Genomic DNA, 20,959 nt, shown 5'->3' on the forward strand with positions numbered 1-20,959 from the left:
AAAATGGGAGCTATGGAAAAGAAGGGAGAAATCAAAGGTTGATTCAAGGAAAACAAAGCTGTAGAGCCAGTTCATATGGTTCATGTGCTCCATCTCTTGTGTGCTGTTCAAGAGTAAGGTAAAATCATCCTGTTTTAAGATGCATCTGAGCATGAATTGAGAAGTAGAAAGGTACAAGATGATATAATTCCTTAAAAAGGTAAAATAGCCCGTATGTTTTATTAAATTACTGACAGAAGCTGCCATTAGCTGAGCAGGATGCTTGGAGTGTTTTGGATGACAACAGAAATACCGATTCTGTACTCTCACTTTCTTCTATACAGAATAGAACTAATCCTCTCTGGTCATACAGTGCAAAAACTGGGGATTAAGGGAGGATATGTTAAAGGGGATATTCATTCTGATCACAAATCTGTATTTAAACTGCAATGAGTGTACATTATATAGCCAACAGATGTGTGAACATGTGATGTGGGGAAAAATAAATGCCAACAGTTACAACTAAATAAGTATTTTGTACTTCAAGGTGGCTCTAAAATCCCTTCCCCACCCCTAGATCTTGTGGTGTCTTACCCTCAGTGTGGGGTGATTGAAAGGAAATCTATAGTGGAGGTGTGCTTGTGGAGCTTTGCATTGCTTTTTTGTGAGTATAAGGCTTGGAGCACAGAGAAGATCCTCAAATTGCTTTCCTTTTTTCCTACCTTAATCATTGTTTTCTTTTGTGTCTGGTTGAAAAGTTGGTTACAGAGCTTTAAGAATTCCTTTTTTTTCTTATATTTGTATATATGGAATATTCTTACAGCATGCTTACTTAAAGCAGTGTGAAAAATAAGGAAAAAACCCAGTAAACTGTTGGAGGAGAAGCAGATAATGCTGCTAACAGTTTCAAATCCAGCACTATGGGATGCATTTGGCCTGAAATGACCCCAGTACCTGTTTACTTAATTGGAGTTGGCAACAACGGGCTCCCTGGAGGCTTCTGGGCACTTCTTGAGTTTGAACACCACTAAATAGTAGACCAGCATATGGGTACACTACTATTTCAGTAATTAAGATTATGCAACGTACTTGGGGGAAAAAGAATCCATCAGCATGCAAGGAAAAAAAAGGGTGGGGTATAAAAAAATCAAGTAGTTGAGAAAGGAAAAAGGAATTCACTGCATATGGTTGCTCCCTGTAGTGGACCTGTAGTCTGAGCTGAGAAATTTCTTTCTGGTTTTGGATTAGTATCAAAATGACACTATTGGTTTCATATATGTTTTTCTCTAGAAATATACAACAGGTTTTATAATTGCGTTTAAAGAATGTAAGTTAATAGTTCTTAAAACTTGAAATCTAAAATACTGAACTGCTTAATTAAAAGTCAGTGAAGTGTTTTGTACAGTATGGAGTGTTGAATGGCCATTAGGAAGACATACAGATTTAACTCTGGGGTTTGTAGCTGCACTGTATTTGTGGTTGCTCCTTAGGAATGCAGGCTGGCCCATATTTAAATGTGCAAGTAGCAAAGGTTGTATCCGACTGTTGGTGTTTGCAGTGGGATTGGATTCAGCACTGGCTGAGCAGTGCTGGTGTAACCAGGGCAGTGAAAAAATGTCTGGCTCAGAAAAACTGTGGTTCTGTATCAGGACTTGGAACAAAGAGCCAAGGTGAACCTGATTTGTTGGTAAGTGCAAACTGTAAGTCAGGGATTAGAAAGCTTTTGAAAAACTTCTGTGGGGATCAAAAAATCCCAGCACACTTGCCCCCACTCCCTCATAACAATATGTGTAGGCTTGGAAACAGTAGCAGCTATTTTTGTTTAGTGATGATAATTCAGCCTGTAAGTTAAACTTTTAAACTTAAGAATTAAACAGAGTCCCAGGCTCATCATGCTTTGATTTAAATTCGAACAGTATTATAGTTTAGGGATCCCCTGACCTTCATTTTAAGTAATTCTGGAGAGGATAGTGGAGTTTGCACTTGGGGTGCTCCAAATTAGGGGGCGTTTTACCACTGGATTTTAACTTCAGTTGTGTTTGTGTTTGCTTTTTAATGGTTATCCTTTGCAAGACAATCCAGTTTCAGATTCAGGGTTGGATTTTCGGTTTGCACAGATACTATTTTGTATTAAATATTGAGAAACAAATGTTTAGATTTTATTTACTTTAATATATATATATATACAGAAACATCTTTAAGTATGAATAAATATAAATTGAATGTGTGTGTGTATATGTGTGGTACTGTCTGTGTGTCCTCCCACTGCAGTTAAATTATGAGGGGGATATTACGATCTCTTGTAAGAAAATATCTGATTTAGGCCATTAATTTTATTTTTCCGTACTTACACCGTCTATTTCTTAGTCTTTTTGAGAAACAGAATTAGTCTGTTTATTTATTTTTTGTGTATGACTGTAGTTTTCCCTTTGCGTTTCTGTGCTTTTTAATATTTTTTTGCAGGATGAGGGTTTAGTGCCATCTTGTGGGAAAACTTAACAGCTGCAGATTTTTTGTGTCCTGGATTCATTTAGGCCATGAACGAGAAGACACTCCTATGAAATCTGACAAGAATAAATCTAGTTTTAACAAAGTTTATTGTGAAACCAAAGTCTTTTCCAGCTTGTGAAAGCATATATTTTTGGACCTTTCTGAACCCTTAATGATTTCTCTTTCCTTCATATTTGCATTTCTTCAGTAACTCAGGAAGAAAGGTCTTTCAGATGGTCATCTCGTTTTGTGATACATCATTTTATTCTGTTGGGTCTAACTGAACGCTATTTTGATTGGAGACACTGAAATCTCTATATTGATTTTTTTTCTTCCCCTTAACTGTAGCAGAACACTTAGTTCTGAAGCTCCTTTTCAAATTGTTTCAATGGGAAATGATTATGTATTATGGTTAATCAACTCACAGTACTATTCCTAGTAGTGAAAAAGAATTGGAAGCTGAAGAGTGCTCTTTTATGTATTTTTCTGATTAAAATAGAGCAGGGAGAGGTTGAAATTGGAACTTGATTTATCACTGTATTTCTGGCTTACTAAAAGCTGTGCTTGAAATTGTCATGTGAATAACTTACATCGTTTCTCTAGTGGTGCATTAAAAAATACATAGTTAGAAAGTTATAAAATGAAAAGGTGGCAAGGATAAGAAGGTCATATCAGATGTTGAGATGTCCCACTCGCACAGCTTGCAGTGATGCTCTGCATTTGTCTCTTATGTCAGTGAAGATTTCTCCTGTGTAGAAACTTCAAGCACCTGCTTCACACATGAATTAAACAGGAACGTTTGCGAGACAGTGCTCAGGTTTTGTCTGGTCTTGTAACTTGCCTGTTCTTTGTCTTTGAATGTAGTGTGAAATAATCACTAGAATCTCTTTTGGAGAAGCTGATGAGCTCCATGAGGCTGTGAGACTTCCCTGTATTACTTAGAATATGCAAAAGGTTAACTTTTAGAGTATTTTAGAGTGTGTGTATTAAGGTCCTCTGTAAAACACATACTGTATATTATGGGAATAATTGAGTTCCTATTTCTAATGTAATTCACGTCATTCTGTGTTTTCTGTGTTGCTGCTTTCTGACAGTGGCAACCATCTCTGTTCCAGTCTGTTTTAATGTTAATATTGAAACACTATTTGGACACCTCAGTAGTTTTCCTTTCAGTGCATCTCTCTTTGGTAGCTTTAGCAGAACCTGCGCTTTGCCCACAGAAATCCCCATCCTCAGATTTTATTTTTTTAAATGACAGAAGTGGGATGTTTCTTTGGGGCAGAATGTGCAATAGGAAAAGAGAACCCAGTTCATACTTTTTTTTTTCTTTTAATCTAGGAAAAGGATTCTTTCTGTTTTCATTTTTTCTTCAAGGTAATAGGGAGCTCTCTATCAGAAGCAGAAACTCTATAGCAAAGTGTCAAGCACATAAAGGGAGGGTCTGAAGATCAAATACCACAAGTTTTTCAGTGCTTGAAATGTGACTTTGTTTACTCTCAGTGCTCTCCTTTTGTAAGTAATTTCTTGACTCGCTGCCTGAAAAAGAATTCCTTTAATGTATCTAGACCTCAGTTTTTGAGAAATAAGAAAGTAATAGGCCTGTTCAGCATCCAAGATTTTTGCTGTGCTATTATTTTGACTGAATCAGGAAGCTGAACAATAAGTTCTATTGTACAAAAAGAGAGGAAGGTTCTTGCCAAATATTTTTTGGCTTATCAGGTTTTTTTAAAGCTGGCAATCAGAAACATCAAATTCTTAACTTTGTGTTTTCAATTAACTGAAGTTTGCATGCATGGTGGTTTGTACTGAACTGCTCTTACAGAAAATGATTTCTTGAATATAAAAGTAAGAAGAGAAATATTCACAGATTTTCGAACAGGTGCATTTCAGTCGTACATGACTGCAGGAGCAGGAATAGAACTCAGCTCCCTAGGAGAAATGCAGACCTTAATTCACATACAATTTTGTTTTTAAATAAGTATTCCCACTATATACTTTTTGCTGTAATTTCTTGGCCCACTGTGATCGTTGCTAAACCTAATTCCTCCTCAGGCCCCACAACCGCACTGAGGAATGCTGATCCTGTGACATTCTACTACTGCTCAAAAAACCTCCAAATACTTATGGAGTCCCCAGAGCTTTTCTGAGAAGGAAACTGCACTGCAGGGGCTCAGTAAACTGTGCTGGGACCTGATGGAATGGTGGTCCACTGGGGACATAACGTGATTTCACTGCGAGGGGAGCTCTGCGTTATTTTTTCTTTAAAAAACCTCAAAACGTTCCCACAAAACCAAAGTGTGCCCTTTCCCTCTAATTGTTTAATCAATTTGGCTGATCAATTTCCACATTGATAACAAATGTGTAACTGGCTTTATGGAATGAAAAAGAATTAAAAACCCGTAGTTATGGTGAGACTGAGACAAATAATATTTTAATTGTTTTTCAGGCACTTTGTTTGGCATATTTTTGAGGACTAGGGAATGGTCAATCACCCTTCTACTGAAATTTCAGTTTGTACCTCTGCTGTTTGCCTATTGGTTTGACAGGACTGACATCAGGGAAAAATCTCTTCATCTCCCCTTACACAATATTATTTCTGGGGCCTGGAGAAACCCCTCTCTTCACTGCTGGTCTTGTCTGAGTAATGAGCAGTAAACTGATGAAGTGCAGTTAATAGCATTTCATGGGAGGTATCCTGTTTTGGTACTTTCATTTACTATAATGTCAGTGTTTAGTAGAGGAAGTGCTCATGGGAACTCTAAAGTATTGAGTTTTAGGCCTTTTCTTATATGTTAGACAGTCAGAAAAGTGTTGTTTTGCAGTGACACTGTCATCTGTAGATGAAGGCTGGCGATTTTTGTGCCCTTTATGGAAGGGTGCAGTTGCTTGTAGAAACAAATTAGGTTTCTTTTGACTCCAAAACAGGATGTAAAGTAGAGATGCTGACCACTTATAATCGTTAATGAACCCATGTGCCCTCTTAGTACTAAGGGTTGTGTTAAAATTTGATGTGTTGGCTGAATTCCATGTGATTTGCTAACTTACTCTGGGTATGACACTTTTGCTGTACTGAGCTTTGAATACATAATACCCCACTAATTATAACCATAACAAAAGAGGAAGATAATGCTATTTGATAAAAAGCTTGATATCGAACATCACTTATACTTGAAAAAAAAAACACAACCTGGGGGGTTTCTCCAGGGAGGAATTTTTTTTTTTTCCTGAATTTTCCTCATTTTGTTTTTGATAAAACAGAAAGAAAATTTCAATCAGTTGTAAACACACAGTGCAGTGTTTTGTTAGTGAACAACACTCTGCTTATTGAGTTTTAAAAACTCTTTTTTCCACAAAGTTTTAAGAGCTTTCTGTATGTCTGCAAGGATCCTCTCTAAATAGAATATAGTGAAAACGCTTGATATTATACCCTGTGAAAGCAAGTGGTTATTACTTTAGAGGTATATTTATTGTGTGGAGTGAAATCTTTTTTGATAGAAAATTTTTTAACAGCAGAGAAGGCAATCTCAAAAACAAGGGCTCCCCGAAAGTACCAGACAGCACATGAGCAGAACTGAAGGCTTACTGTTCCCACTAGATAAAAGGCTGAGGAGATAACTGGAAATCAACTATTTCATGAGCAAAAGAGGGTTGGGAATGATGTGCTGTTGTGCTTTTTGTTTTTCTTTTCATCTTGTATCTCTTTGTTACCAGAGGCGTCTGGAGGCAGGATCCTTGGGGGAATGGAGTTTTCTTTGTTGTTTGGACAAGCTCGAGTGCTTTTTCACTTCCTAGACTTGTGCTGTGATGATGTGAAACTCCAGCTGATGTTTCTGTGTTATGACTGCAGTTACTCCTGGGATTAGCTGTAGGGTGGAGGCTCTGCTCATCTCTGGTAAACAGTGGGCAGTCAGAACACGAACTGAAAGTGCTGGTTAAGTAGAGCTGAGGCCATGTGGGAAATTTTGTGTGGGGAGGTAAAAGTTTATCATCCCAGATGGTCTAAAAGCTTCCACAGGGAACCATAAGTGCTTCAATCAATTATTTATCAGGGCAATAAAAGAGTATCAGAGGGGCTGCAGTGAATTAGAGGATGGAGAATTTCTCACAGTATATAGTTACTTTATCTGATGAGAACATTTTTTAAGTACGAATGCCTAAAATTCATCTTTGAGTCTCCAGGACTTGTAAACCATACATTATTCTTACCTGGGTAGGTAATGTTACAGACAGAATTATTGGGAAACAAATAATAACCTGCTTTTCTTAAGCTAACATTAATTTTCAGGTCTTGTTAAAATGCATTTTGTTTTCCTCCTTTTAAGTTGTAGTAACTGAAGAAGGGGCATCACTTATTACAGTGTTTGTCTTCTGGAGCAACCATACCCAGACCCTGCTTCCCAGGGAGTGGCTGGGGATGACCTGCTCATGGGACAGAGAGAGTAAATCTTCTGGTTTACTTCGCTTCTATTCATGGCCTTTGCTTTTGTTTTATTAAACTGCTTTCACCTTGACCCATGAGATGTATTTCATCCCATTCCCTGGTCCTGCTGAGGAGGGCAGTGGCAGAGCAGCGTGGTGGGCTCTTGGCTTCCAGCCCAGCCAGCCCACCACGTGTCTGTGCTGAGAAATGCAGATTTGAGTGTACGTGACATGATTCCTCATTTAACTTGCAAAGCGGAGTAGTAGAGCCAAGCTTTATAGAATTTGACGAGGCACCAAATTTAAAAGCATAAAAAAAAGAGAAAAAGTAAGACAAGTCAGTAGACAAGAATTCTCCCTTTTTAAATAGCGGGTTGTATCAGCACATGGTGCTGTGCAGTTCTCTCACATCTGTTCCACGCTCAGAATTTTTGATTCTGAAAATGCATCATGTGTGGTCAGAATCTCTTGTGATTCCTCATAAATTACATCTGTCTTCTCCTTTCACCTTTTTCTGTCATTCCTGTCTTATTCAAGCAAAATCCTTGTCCACTGATCCTCAGTGGTGTAGTTTGGATGTCAGAATTTCAAATTACATTAGACAGATGAGAAAATGCATAAGAGAATCCATTTCTTAATTTATGTTGATGAAGAAAATATCTCCAATCCTGGTTTTGACCTTTTTTTTTTCCCTGTACAGAAGAAAATAAGGCTTTGCATGTTTTTCTTGAGCAATATTTAGTTATAAGTCTAATACTTGTTTCAGCACAACTGAAGTTAACATACAAATTGATTTAGATGCAGCTCATAAGAAAGCTTTAAGTGGTCTGTTTCCTTTCAATAGTAGAACTTCATATGGTGGAGAATCAAAATGGAACAGTGACAGAATAAATAATGAAGCTTGATTTTAGAAAATGAGAGTATGGTCGAGAGTATAATTTACTGTGATACTTCTCCAGATGTATTATTCAGTTATAGTTCTAGCTCTTTATAATGTAGACATAGAATTTTCTTCCTACAGTCTTGTGAATTGTATATTTGCCACGGTCAAAAGACTAGACTGTATCAACTGATTCAGCCCTGAAAATTCTGTATTTTTTTGGAGTGGGAAGGAAACAGAAGAATCGTGAGCTGAAATCCCATAGATGGGATTCTTTAAAATGTTCATTGCTTTTGGTGGGGGTGTGATGGCGGGAAGTATGAGGAACTGTACACTTCTGTAGGTGGACTAACAGTTTCAAACCTGTGAGTCTCTTTGGGATTTCGTTTTCCTCCACTGCTCATCATATCTAAGGCTTTGGGATGCTCTGAAAGTGCTTATGCTCTGAAAGCACACTTTGACAGGATAGTTCTCAGCAGGCAATTCTTTTGGGAGTAGTTAGCTGGCATAGATTAGAGGAAATTCCTGGTGTAAAACACGAGTTGAAATCCAGGAAGGGCCATCTTCTTTTTCTACTTCTGTTTCAATTTACAGGGCAATCTACAGTTCCATGGATTACTTCTTGGAATTGGACTACAGAGAAGGACTGAAAAAGTTCTGAGAGAACTATTTATATATTGCCAAGATATTGGCATGGAAATATTTCTGGTCAACTGGTCTGTTTTTAATAGAAATGATAAAAATATGATGGATCCTGCATGTTTATTTTTCTTCTAAATCATGTAAAGTTCTATGTCTGTGCAGTGACAGCAGTGACAGATATTCACAGCACTCCTGCCTTCCTCCCCCTTGCAGTTAATTATACAATTTCTCTCCACCCTCACAACATTTGTTCTTTGCTTGACTTAGCTAGCTGCAGATACAAAAGTCTGTGCCAGCACAAGTCTAAATCTGGTCTACCATGTTCTAAGTCTTGAAGGTGTGCAAACCCAGATTCTTTTATATCAGTAGCAGTAGTCTGCCACAGTTGAGGCTGTTAGTTTTAACATCACGACTGAGAAGCAGCCACAACTTCTGCTGTGCTTAGTCATTCTGAGGAGAGTCTGAGGGCATCATGCTTAGGCTGCTGTGGGGCAGAAGAGGAAATTGTCTCACTTTCCTTAATCAGAATGACTCTTTGAGTTTTGATTTCCAATTGTTTTTATGTTGATCCAGCAGTTCTGATTTTTACAGCTTGCATTTAGGTTTCTGTGTTAGCAATATCTGTATCAAGTTTGCTTTTATTTGTGTGTTGCAGCATTGTAAATATTTTAGAATTAGTTTCCCTTTGCTTAGCTAGATTTTTATAGTTGTGTAAACATTTGATGTACAGACACCACATGACTTTGGGAAAACATTTTCTTGTAAATAGTTTTTAGCATTAAGTAATAAGTATTTTCTAATTTAACATTAGGAGGATGTATCTCAAATCATTGTTCAGGTTAGAGAAAACAATTCTTTTGACTATTTCTAGACTGCTGGTAATTGCTGAATGTTGCTGTTGCTTAGCAGATGTAGCATAATAGCAGAGGGAAGGTTCTTGGCCAGGTGAAAGAACAGAGTGATTTTGTGGATGATTGTGATTAGATTTATTGCTAATATGTTACCTAAATATTACCATTGTAGTATCTAAATAACAACTCCATTCCAATGGATTATAGTATAATCTGAGCATGGTCCCTCCTGTTGAGTCACAAGCTTCACTGACACCTGCTTGCTTTCTAAACTTCTCAGAGAAGTCTTGGTGTGTCTCTGTCCACATAACTTCGATTGTGGTCAACAGTCTGTGTTCAAAGAGTGTATAATAAAAGCAGGTTCAGCCAGAGAAATACAGGTTTACAGACTTTGGACTTGTGAAATTCACAATTAGAAAGCACCTGTGTCGCTACTGTAGGATTTTACCTCTGTTTTGGTCTGGATCTTGGCACTTGTACTCACCCTTTCAAAAGGGAATGTTCCTCTCCTTTGGGCTACTCTGCAGGCATTCTTACCAGGGAGAGGATCCACCTGGCAGCTGCCTGGGACCTCAGTTTGCCCAGTTGGCCCAGTCTTCAGCAGCATTTGACACCATTTTACAGGCTGATGTGCACCAAGGTCAGCTGCAAACATCTCTGCTCCCCTGTCTTTGGAATGTATTAATGGTGTGAGCATCCAGACAGTTCCTGCTGCAATTTTCACCTGAGGTGCTTTACCTTAGGACAAACCACATTGCACGAGAGAGGGCAAAAAGGAAGGGAGAGGGCCTGTGGGTGTAGGATACAAGCAAGGACGTGTCTATCTTCTGTCACTGTCACGGGAGTGAAATTATTTTGGGATGCAGAAGATGTAGTCAGTCTTGGGGTCATAAACTATATTAGTTGCTTCAGAATGGGAAAGCTGCTACATCTAGTGGAGTTGTAAACTTATTGGCAGCTTTTAAGTTTATATGGCTAATTAAAAAGATGATGAGATTAAGAAAAGATAAGAATAGCCACTAAATAAAAGCGGGACTGTAAATGAGTGGCCTGTGTTTGTATGCTCGTAACTGAGAGTGCCTAATAAGATGCAAATACTAAGAATTAAGATCTGGACATTTATTAAAACAGTGCTTACTTAATGACAGAATTTATTCAGAGTTTCTAGTTGTATGGAATTCTAGCAGCTGGCAATGCTTTTTTTCCATTTGAAATAACTGACCAACATGATTTCAAATAGTTGTTTTCTTAAAGTTTTGCTTTTTTTGTTTGGTTTAAATGATTGTTACAAACTGACAAATTTACATGCAATTGTGTAAAACATGAAGGTATTATCAAATGAAATGTTTTGTTGTTTGTCTGTTTTGTGTTGGTGGTGTTGTCTTTGTTTTTAGAATGTGGAGTTGCAGAATACTGATTAAAGCAAATATGTCTCGTGGCATACGTTTATGTCCCCTATTTCTAAAAACTCAGTGTGCTGTGTAGGCAGTGAATAGAGGGGAAAAAATGAGAAGGAAAACAAATTGTCACGTAAATATAATAATCTGAAATGAATATCATAAACCATAGTAATTTAGGATAATTATTCATGTTCCAACCTTAATATGGGCAAAATCCATTTTGATTTTGATCTGTGTTGAATAGGGAATGCAAGACTTACCTCTTGTACAGAGAAATACCCCTGTACTCAGGTGTAGTACAAACATTTTAGGACAAGTAACTGTGTTTTGAAAAGCCTAGCAGTGTAAAAGAACAGAAATGTAAAATAGGAATGTCGCTATCCACCATGGGACTAATTATTTTTAATGTATTTTTCTTTATCGTATCTATTGAGTAAAGTCTGTCTATAGGTTTATATATTTGAGCACTGTGTTGTTGTTGTTGCCTTTCTGTATAACTCAATAAAGGTATTTTTTTTTTCTGTTGAAGATGATTTTTGTTGAATTCAGTTCTTTCTGTTGAATCTCGTTTGCTTGCATCTGACCTTTATTTATGTTGATTTTGCTTCATTTTTCATTTACCATGCTGTTCAGTTTTTGGATGCCAGAAGAACAAAGGTTTGTCCACTCTTTGCAGTCAATTTATTTTTTGAAAATTCAGTATTGCTTACTGTGGGGGTTTTTTTGTTTGTTTGCTTGTTGAGATACAGTAGTCCTGTTTACTAAACATGTTCATAGCTTTAGCTGCCAAAAAGAAAAAAAATTAAACCAACCAGCCCCTTCCTAAAACCCCTTTAATTAGAGCGAGTGCTTTGATTGACTTCATAAACAGCAGTGCTGTTGAGTACCATGAAGAGCAGAATTATCTATGGAGTAATAGTCTATGAAGTAATTTAGAAAACATGGAATACTGAGTCTTTCAGCTTTGTAGGTGCATCCTGAGTGTACTAATGGATGTGTCACTGCCTAATGGATGTGTCACTGCCTAGTGTTTGGGTTTGTTGGTTTGTCTTTTGTTGCTCTTATTTTTATCTGTAGCTGACATTATTGTGTGTCTGTGTATGTTGTCTTCTTTTTTCCCTAGAAGAACTTGAATAATATCATTATGGATATTGTCACCTGCATCTGGTATTTTATGAGGTCATTTGATATACTTTCATCGCTACTTCCAATGACTTTTTGTAAGAGCGTACAACAGAAGTTTAATCCAAGACTAATTCTACATTCAGATCCTAAATTGATTCTTTTCCTTTCTTTTCTTTATTGCAGCATCTGCAGTTGACAATCCAGGCACTTCAAGATGAGCTTAGAACCCAGAGAGACCTTAACCATCTTCTCCAGCAAGAAAGTGGAAACAGAGGGGCTGAGCATTTTACCATCGAACTCACAGAGGAGAATTTTCGAAGGCTTCAAGCAGAACACGATAGACAAGCTAAGGAACTCTTCCTGTTGAGAAAAACTCTAGAAGAAATGGAGCTTAGGATTGAAACACAAAAGCAAACACTAAATGCCAGAGATGAATCAATAAAAAAGCTTCTGGAAATGTTGCAGAGTAAAGGTTTGCCGTCTAAAGGGATGGAAGATGACAATGAGAGAACTCGAAGGATGGCAGAGGCTGAATCTCAGGTTAATCATTTAGAAGTGATTTTAGATCAGAAGGAGAAGGAAAACATGCATCTTAGAGAGGTAATGAAAAACTGTGTGTTTAAAATATTTATTTGTTAACAATAGTTGAAGTACTTGTTGCAGTTTTAGATATATAATTTAGAGTATTGAAGTGTTTTCTTTTTATACTCTAATTTTCTCCTGAAAACGATAGTATGCATTTGTTTTACATCTATAATAAATACACAGCAGGACTATATGACACTTGAAAGCAAGTATAGGAAATTTTGGAAGAGGAAGAAGTGCAGTTGGGGTTTATTGTGTCTAATGTGTTGCTTTGCCAAGTTTTTGTGTTCTTTTATTTTCACAATCTGGTGTGTTGCCAATGAAGACGAGACCTGTTGAAGGGGAAAGTAACGCTGCTGCTGTAAACTGGAGAGTCATGAGTGCACACTACCTTTGTGTTTGATTTTTATAGCTCTGGTATTTGAAATGAGTGTTTTAAATGGTTTACCTTCCATATAAACAAAGGCTTCTGATTGTGTGTGTTTCTAATGTATTTTCCCGTGGTGATACTCAAACTTTTGACAGAAATATACGGTAATGTTGCCACGTTAAAACTCTGGGCTGATGGCTGTACTTGGAGAGAACCTAAATTTGATCCCAGGCCTACCTGCACCAGCTCCCACGTCCCTTGTAGATGCATTTTTGGGACTGGATTTGGGATGATTGGATAAGTGCAACTGAAAGAAAATCTGGCTTGGTGTCAAGCCCCTTGGTGTCCCAGCAGTGTTCTCATGTGAGCAGTGTCAGGCAAACGAGACAGGAGGAGTGTCCCTCACAAACACCCTGTGGCTTTGTGTTAAGAAGGGTGAATATTGCAGGGAGGTGGTGTACAAGCTGCCCACAGCAAGGGAAGTCGGGATAAACAGGTGTGTTTCCTTAAAAACTCACCAACAGTGTAGTCACACTGAACTTCCAGTCTAGTAAAACCACCAGTTCGCCTGCCAGATCAAAGCATGAGTGAAACTGGTGCAAAAGCAGAGAAAACCATTATTGGCCCTTGTATATGACTAAAACTATAAATGTTAGAGATTAGGAACAGCTATTTACATCTACAGAATGTTGTCAAAATACTTTCTTTGCTGTGGGCAAATTATTTTATATTTAGCTTATGGTCTTCCCTAACCTAGAATATGTGTTGAGGACTCAGTAGTATCTGCTGCACATCTCAAAATGAAAAATTGGAAGGCACAATGATACATTTCAGTCAAGTTTTCTTTTGAAGGTGTGGATCCTGAATCTTTTCGCAGGCAAAATTTTAATTAAAAGCTAATGACACCCATTCATGGATTCTGAAAGGAGTTGCCTAAGGAGTTAATGTTGCTGAGTTTGTGATGAGAGAGAATTGTTGAAGAAGTTCTATAAACTAGCAGACAAGTTCCTGGATTTAGATCTGCTGTTCTCAGAGTACTGTGTACAGTCTGTTTCAAAGGTGGATGATTATGTTATTGTTTGTATTTCATCTGTTGCACCAGTATCACTTAAGTTTTTGATTCCTTATTTGGGTATATATTGGTCATGAATAACTTTACAGTGGAAATTTGAAGGTTTCTAATGAGCACAGTAATCAAGTGCAGTAAGAGAAATAGAGAATCTGAAAAGTGAAGTGTAAGCTTCTAAGTAAAATCCTTGGGCAACCAGTTTACTGGTTAGTCCGAGGAATGCTGAAAGGAGATCTTATTGTTACTTGTAAACTGTGCATGCTTCTCCTATATTTATACTGAATTAATTTGCTGTTTCACAGTTTCCCCTGGATTGTCCTCGGGGGCTGGGGAAAAAAGTTGTTTCTCCCTCAGTTTTTCTGAGGATATAGAGGTTGTCTTTTGTCTGGAATACTGCAAGTATAGGATGAGTTTTACTGGAGTTTCTGCTGATGACATGCTGATCTGCCTCAGTAACTGGTCAAGGTTTAAAAATGTATTGGATCAGTTGTCTGGAATGTGTCCCAGCCAATTTGGCAGGAACTATGTAGAGTTTTGGAGATTTTGGCTCACAATTTCCTTGTTATTCGAGGAATTCAAGGCTTTGGGTGAAGTCTGTCTTTCCAGCTCTCTTCCTGTTGTGCATTGTATTTATAGGTTTTTATTTTTACTTTTTTTTTTTTTTTTTAAATTTCTGTATGTTTTAAGTTTGTTGTAGGGAACTTGAAAGTATGATATGTAGGCTGTATATGAACCCCTTTAGAAACAAAATGTTTGGTAGGTGCCCGTTTGTTTATCTGGGACTCTGGATCTGTTTGATCAAGTGAGCTCTTGGAAAAAGTTCTGAGGTTCAAATTTTGTCTTTTGCTTCCTCGTTATGGAAAGTTGTCTGCGTGCTTTGAAGCAATATCAGACATTATGTGTAGTTAAAAATATTACATATTTGTTAAAAGTCCAAATAGATCAACTTTTGATCTTTATGTGTAGATTGGCAAGTACTCGGTGTTCTGCAGTGCTCATTTGAGTTGCTGTCACTGCTTGTAGTCTTCATCCTGCACAATACAGTTTTTCAGCATGAGAAACCAGGAGTTACTGTGTTGAATTTTCTGCAGTAGTCTCCTCAGTGGTCTTATATTTTTATTTTCTTAACTAGTGTTTGTAAGTTTTCACTCTGATTGTGTAAATGACTCTGCAGATTTGCTGGATTTTTTTTTTGTCGTTCTCTTAAGAATGCTTTAATAGTAATTAGAACTTGGATACATTTTTACTGAAATTAAGTAATGAATTGTTTAGTGTTCACTCAAATTGTGTAAATCTTTCTGTATCTCTAACAAAATATTTGTCATTATAGAACGTCATCTAAAATATTCTGCTTTTCTTATTTTTACAGGTTGGAGTATAGAGCTCAAGTGTTGATTATATTTCTGAAAAACTAGTATATTGTCACGTGTTTGATCAAATCCTGAACTCTTGTTTCTGTTTTTGCTACTTTGTTTTCTGCCACTGCACTTGAAACTTTCTGCACCAGAGGAGGTTCAGGCTGGACATAGGAATAATTTCTGCATGGAGAGGGTGGTTAAACATGACCTTTCTTTTTTGAAGTCTCTACCCCTTTGTCAATCATGAAACATTTCTCATATTTTCTACCCGTTTCACACAAGCATGCCTGTTACCAGAAAGCAATATCCTATTGTTCTGATTCACAATGAGTGGCTGAATATCCAAGAATCATGCAAAAATTTCTCTTTTTTAAGCCACTGATTGCTTCTTTTCCCCTCCCGTTTCTAACCATAGCAAAATTTCGTAATATAACTGCCTTCACAGATATGGAATTTCTCCAGGCCTTAGATTATATTTCTTAGAGAAAGTACAGGCAAGAGTCATGGAATTGGCTAGTGTACCAGAGGCAGAGAAATAACTCCAGAAAATAAAACAACCCATTTTTTTTTCTTTGTTTTTATATTTTTAGCAGATATGCACTGACTTCACTGCCTGGCTTTCAAAGCTTGTACCTGTCTGCATCTTTCACCTTTGTTTCACAGAGGCAGACTTTTGGTGACAGGTTTACTCAAGTTGTGTGTTTGAAGGTCTTAGGAATGGCAAATGTGAGGTTTATTATCCAGGAGGAGGAGACTAAAGCTGGAGTTGGAATCCTGCTCTTTTACAGGAAGAGCAAAGAATGTCAGTAAGATTCATTAAAATGTTGGGAAATAAGCTATGCAAAAAATGGGCTTAGATTTCCTTCCCTGCATCAAGGAATTTAAAACCTAGGCAATAAGCTTCCACAAGGATAGCTGGGGTCCCAGCTTTGCAATAGTTTTAGCAAAGGTTTCCTTATTTCCTGGTTCTCAAAGCAAGAGAGAACAAATAGAACTGTACCCAGCAGGCAGTGTGAGCGTGTGTTTCTGCTCCTGTTTTCATTGTTTCTGGGAACTTCTGCACAGTTTACTCTGTTTTCCATCACTGAGTTTGACTGTGTCTGTGGCTAGCTAACCTCACTCAAATATTTTTCAGAAACCAAAATGATTAAGATTTTCCTTGATAAGGAAATAATGTATCCTGCAAGGAACAAAGTGGTCTTTGCAAACAGACTTCAGAAACAGGACGTTCTTGGTTTGGTTGTCTCCCAGTAAGTATGTTAGTGGTTGAAAATCTGCCTTGAAGGCGTAATGACATAACATGGCACTCTTCATGTTCAGAATTAAATATCATGAAGATCACTAAATATACATTCCTGTCAGAAAACACAAGATGCCTGCCTTAAAGTTCTTAAATTGGTTATCACATGTCTCTTCTAGAATTTTAAATAAACATTTGTTTCGCTATAACTTTGGGAGAACTGTAGGTAATATGGGGATTTTATCATGTGGAAATCTAGCACAGATGTTTGGTATTACTTTTTTTTAAACATAGTGACCACACATTATTTACCCTAAGTACCATTAAGTATTTTTTTATTATTGCTATTAAAAACTTGCCTTAGGCAAAGTCCCACTAAATCTCTAGTGAAGTCAAATGTTAAAATTCCAGCAAGTATTTTATTATATATACATACACATATATTACACATGCCCTCTCTGTACAACATGCAGTTTCACTAAAACAAATTCTGAGATCATATAGGATTTTATATACACATTTTAACTCTTATCTTGCATGTATTCCTAAGATAATGTTGTTGCCCATGGTTTAAAGCTACAGCTTTTTTATAGTTAGTAGAAAGAAGAACAATGCAGCTTCTTTATTATAATTTAAAATGTCCTTCTAAACATTCAAGGGTTTTTTAAAACTTTGCTCTATCTTTGAACTCAGCTTGGTCAAATAATGAAGGCTGCTGATAGGATTTGAACTGCCATCATGAATTAGTTATTGCATGTTTTTAAAGTTATTAATGGAGCAAAGTTCCTTCTTCCACTGTGAATAGAACAGATGCCTTGCAGACTTTTGGTGTTTACTGTAAATGTCTTATACTGGAGCCAGTAGTAATTTACTAAGGAAATGCTTTATCGACACCAAGCGTTTCTTCCCTGAAGTTGGTTATACAGATTAACAACCATTCTGGACTGAGCCTTTTTATTAGGTTCATTAGTGCCTCTTTCCTTTTATTTCTCCTGGCTCAACTCAAAATATTAATCTTATCAGTTGCTATAAAGACAATTCTTTCTATCAAAATATCAATAGTATTGTGTGGTAACTACTTAAGGTAACCCCTGAAGTATACGGAAGGACATTGCAGTGTTGGCAGTCACTGCAGACATGAGAAAGTAGACAGATTCTGATTATGCTCTAGGGAACAATTGTTACTTCTAACACAGCCCACTCAGATTTTGCTATGCCCCATGATACTCTTGCCAGGACACTTGGTTACACTAGTTTTTATAAGTCTATGAAGGATTAGAAAATTTTGTTCTTTTAGAAATCAGTTTGTTTAGAAACAGGATCGTCCTCCATGACAATATCACCTGCAGTTTGGAATCTAACACATGACAAAGCTGTCAGTTTGAAATGGACACCTTTCCTAGTAGCAACTAAAGGAACTATTGTAGGAAGAGGGAGAAAGACCTTTTTCACGAATAAGCTGGATTTTTTGTACCTTTCCATGTGTGGAGGTGATAAGTGTTGATCCTACCAGCATTCCTGGAGAGTGCATCCTTTAGAAGGCACTCCAGGGACTGTTTTGAATAGCTGTAAACTAGTATTGTCCCCAGATGTGGAAATACTGTCTTTGCAGGGCTCTTTGCTCAGTTCACACATTTACTACTTTCTGGCTGCATATAAAGATTTTGCAGACAAACCAATAATGAAACAGGGAAAAACAATCAGTTACCTATGCTAGGTTCTATTTTCTTTCATCTTCTGTGTTCTGTAGACACGCTGCTACTCATCTCTGTGCCAATAATTTAATTATTCTATAATGGAATTAATTTTTTCCAGCTTCATCTTGTCCTTTGTCCTATGAATGACAATAGCTTAAGTGTGTGACTCTCATAGCTCTGACATGTTGGTGTATTTTCACACAAAGGGTCAGAGCTGAATATCCAGGGAAGGGGAGAGGTGGTTACCCTTGAATTCCAATGTATACTTCTCTGGTTTAGACTCTTTGCCAAGTGGAAGATGTACCCAGAGAGTAGTTTAGCTATGGAATAGATTGCCCAGAGTTGTTGAGGAACCCTCTTGGGCCAAAAAGATACAAGATACAGAGCTTAAATCCCACAGAATTTGTGCTTATAGCACATTTTACTATGCTTAAAAGCACTTTTGAAAGTCATTTGGTCATATTGCTATCATCTTCGAAGTTTATTTTAGAATTATTTTCTTTTGGTAATTTTCTTCCCATTAGACAGTCCATGACTAAAACTTTTCTTAGAACAGTAATTAGAAAAAGAAAAGACTTGTCAAGTGCTGTAAACTGGCACCTCTTATACTTACTGCCTCCTGTATCATCTCACAAGAAAACCTTAGAACTGAGAGCAAAATGAAGATTTTGTAAAATAATAAATTGAGGGACATTCCTCTATTGCAATGTAGCTCCCTGAGCAGAGTAAGATCAGCAAAGTCCATTTTGTAATATTCAGGGCTGACCTTCTACAATCTAAACCAAAGCTGCTATTCCAGTACATCGTGTGTTTTAGCTGAGTGGGGATCACAGAATCAGAGCCACAGAATGTGCTGAGTTGGAAGGGACCCACAGGGATCATCGAGTCCAACCCTTAGCCCCGCACAGGACCCTTCCCCAAGAGTCACACCCTGTGCCAGAGAGCATCATCCAGAATCTCCTTGAGCTCTGGTAGCCCTGGGGCTGTGCCCACTGCCCTGGGGAGCCTGTTCAGTGCCAACCACCCTCTGGGGGAAGAACCTTCCTCTAATATCCAACCTAAACCTCCCCTGACACAACTCCAGGCCATTCCCTCGGATCCTGTCGCTGGTCACTCCTTTGTTTTAGGAAACCCATGGCTTTTTACCTGGACTGAAAATCCATAGACTGTAGTCATAGGAGCAGAGCACTGCAACAGGCTTGTCCCCTGCCAGAGCTTGTGTACACTTGTGTGTGTATGTGCACATTTTTTCCCTTTGCATGGATGTAAAGAACTGAAAGAAAGAGTGTTTTGTCATCTAAAAAACACACCCTCCTCTTCCCCCCTCCCCTCTGCTGAGAAAAGCTCTGTATTTTGTCTGCTAAACCTTTCCTTTGTACAAATCTTAAGAACACGAGTTTTGCCTTTGTATATGCTGGCCTATTTTAGCTCAAGAAAGGGAAAGTGTTGTTACAGGCAATAGAATATGGCTAATAATGTAAACTCTTTCTAAAGTTTCATCTGAAACTCAGTTTGAGGAAGGAAAAATGTAATATTAGATTAAACCATTTAATGAAACAGGATTTCTGATTTAGTGAACAGATGTGAAATTCTTGTTGAAACAAAATTGACCCCTTTCTTCAGAAAGAGCAATGTATAGCCTTTGATCTGGGGGAGCTGGAATTTAGGTAGTCATTAATTAGCTGATCAATTTTATAGGTAACTTTTTTTTTTTTTGTTGACAGCTTGAGTCTGATGTTCCTACATGATTATAGGGCATTGATATAATTATCAATCTGTTTATACCCAAATGCAAATTTGGTAATGGCTGTAAGTGTATCCCATCTCACTGTAAAAATTTGGTTAAAATGTTGGTGAATAACCCCAGTGTGCTCTGGGAGACATATCCACCAAAAATGTGGATGTGCTTAAAAGCAACGAGGAAAAAATTCTGTTTGTGTGTGTTTGTTTGTTTTTTTGGAGTCAAATGAGGTCAGTGGGATGGAGTGATTTAAGGTGAATAGGATTAGATTTGAAAAAATAAATTAATCCAGACTTGGTTACTGCTCGGCTACACTGCTGGAAGGAACCAGTCCACTGCAGCTTTTCCGTAGAAAACATCTGTAGCCAACATCTTCACCTGCTTGGCTTATCTCCATTTAGCAACATATGTCATCACACCCTTATGTAAAAGTATTTTGATGGCTCTTCAGATTATCTTCCCTCTCCCTGAAACATAAACCTTTACAAAACAAACAAACAAAACAACGCAGATGTTTTAGAGCCATTTCTGTATAATGACTATATTTAGAATAGTTACTGGTTCTGTGTGGTTTTGTGACTGTCATTTCTAAGATTAAGGACAATATTAATATAGGCAGCATGTTCATGTAATGAATTTGGGGAGTACCTACTATTACACATCTCCAGGGTTTGGGCCCTTGCTTGGCCCTTCCACTTTAATACAGAAAAGATAAGTTGTATTCCTGCTGGCTTTTAATAACACTTTATGGTACTTGTTGAAGGAGATTGATATATAGGAATTATGTGTGACCCAGGGAAGTGGGACTCAGATGTGTTTCCCTAATCACTGAAAGGGGAGTTCAAATGCACCACCCTCTTATAGACTGTATAGAATGGCCAATTTTTTGGGGTGTAGAAAGACAAAACTGTTGTGTTTCCTACCCTGCAGGCTCAGGATGCATATGGGGCATACCCAGTATGTTCTTCATTGCTTTGCTTTTCACACAACACATTTCAATATCTATTCTTTTTAAATACACAGTTTGTGTTCTCTCCTAAGACCCTGTGATACTGGAACATTTGGTACATAGTCCAAATTCTACTGATATAATTAAAAAAAAGAGAAATAATG

General features: G+C 37.5%; 1 protein-coding gene across 9 annotated transcripts in view; it reads left to right on the top strand.

Annotated features, from left to right (window-relative positions):
* Positions 1-20,959, top strand: part of ERC2 (ELKS/RAB6-interacting/CAST family member 2) — a 411,704-nt gene that overhangs the window by 44,519 nt on the left and 346,226 nt on the right. For all 9 annotated transcript variants that reach the window (XR_003571338.1, XR_003571339.1, XR_003571340.1 and 6 more), the window contains exon 3: positions 11,970-12,386. Coding sequence is in view for 1 of the 9 variants with exons in the window: in XM_027884805.1 (XP_027740606.1) it covers positions 11,970-12,386 (417 nt within the window). In the remaining 8 variants the exon portion in view is untranslated. The remainder of the gene's footprint in view (positions 1-11,969; positions 12,387-20,959) is intronic.

The sequence above is a fragment of the Empidonax traillii genome, unplaced genomic scaffold (genome assembly GCF_003031625.1).
Source record: "Empidonax traillii isolate 1590-97213 ecotype Southwest subspecies unplaced genomic scaffold, ASM303162v1 scaffold155:size2260171, whole genome shotgun sequence".
Classification (NCBI taxonomy): Eukaryota; Metazoa; Chordata; class Aves; order Passeriformes; family Tyrannidae; genus Empidonax; species Empidonax traillii.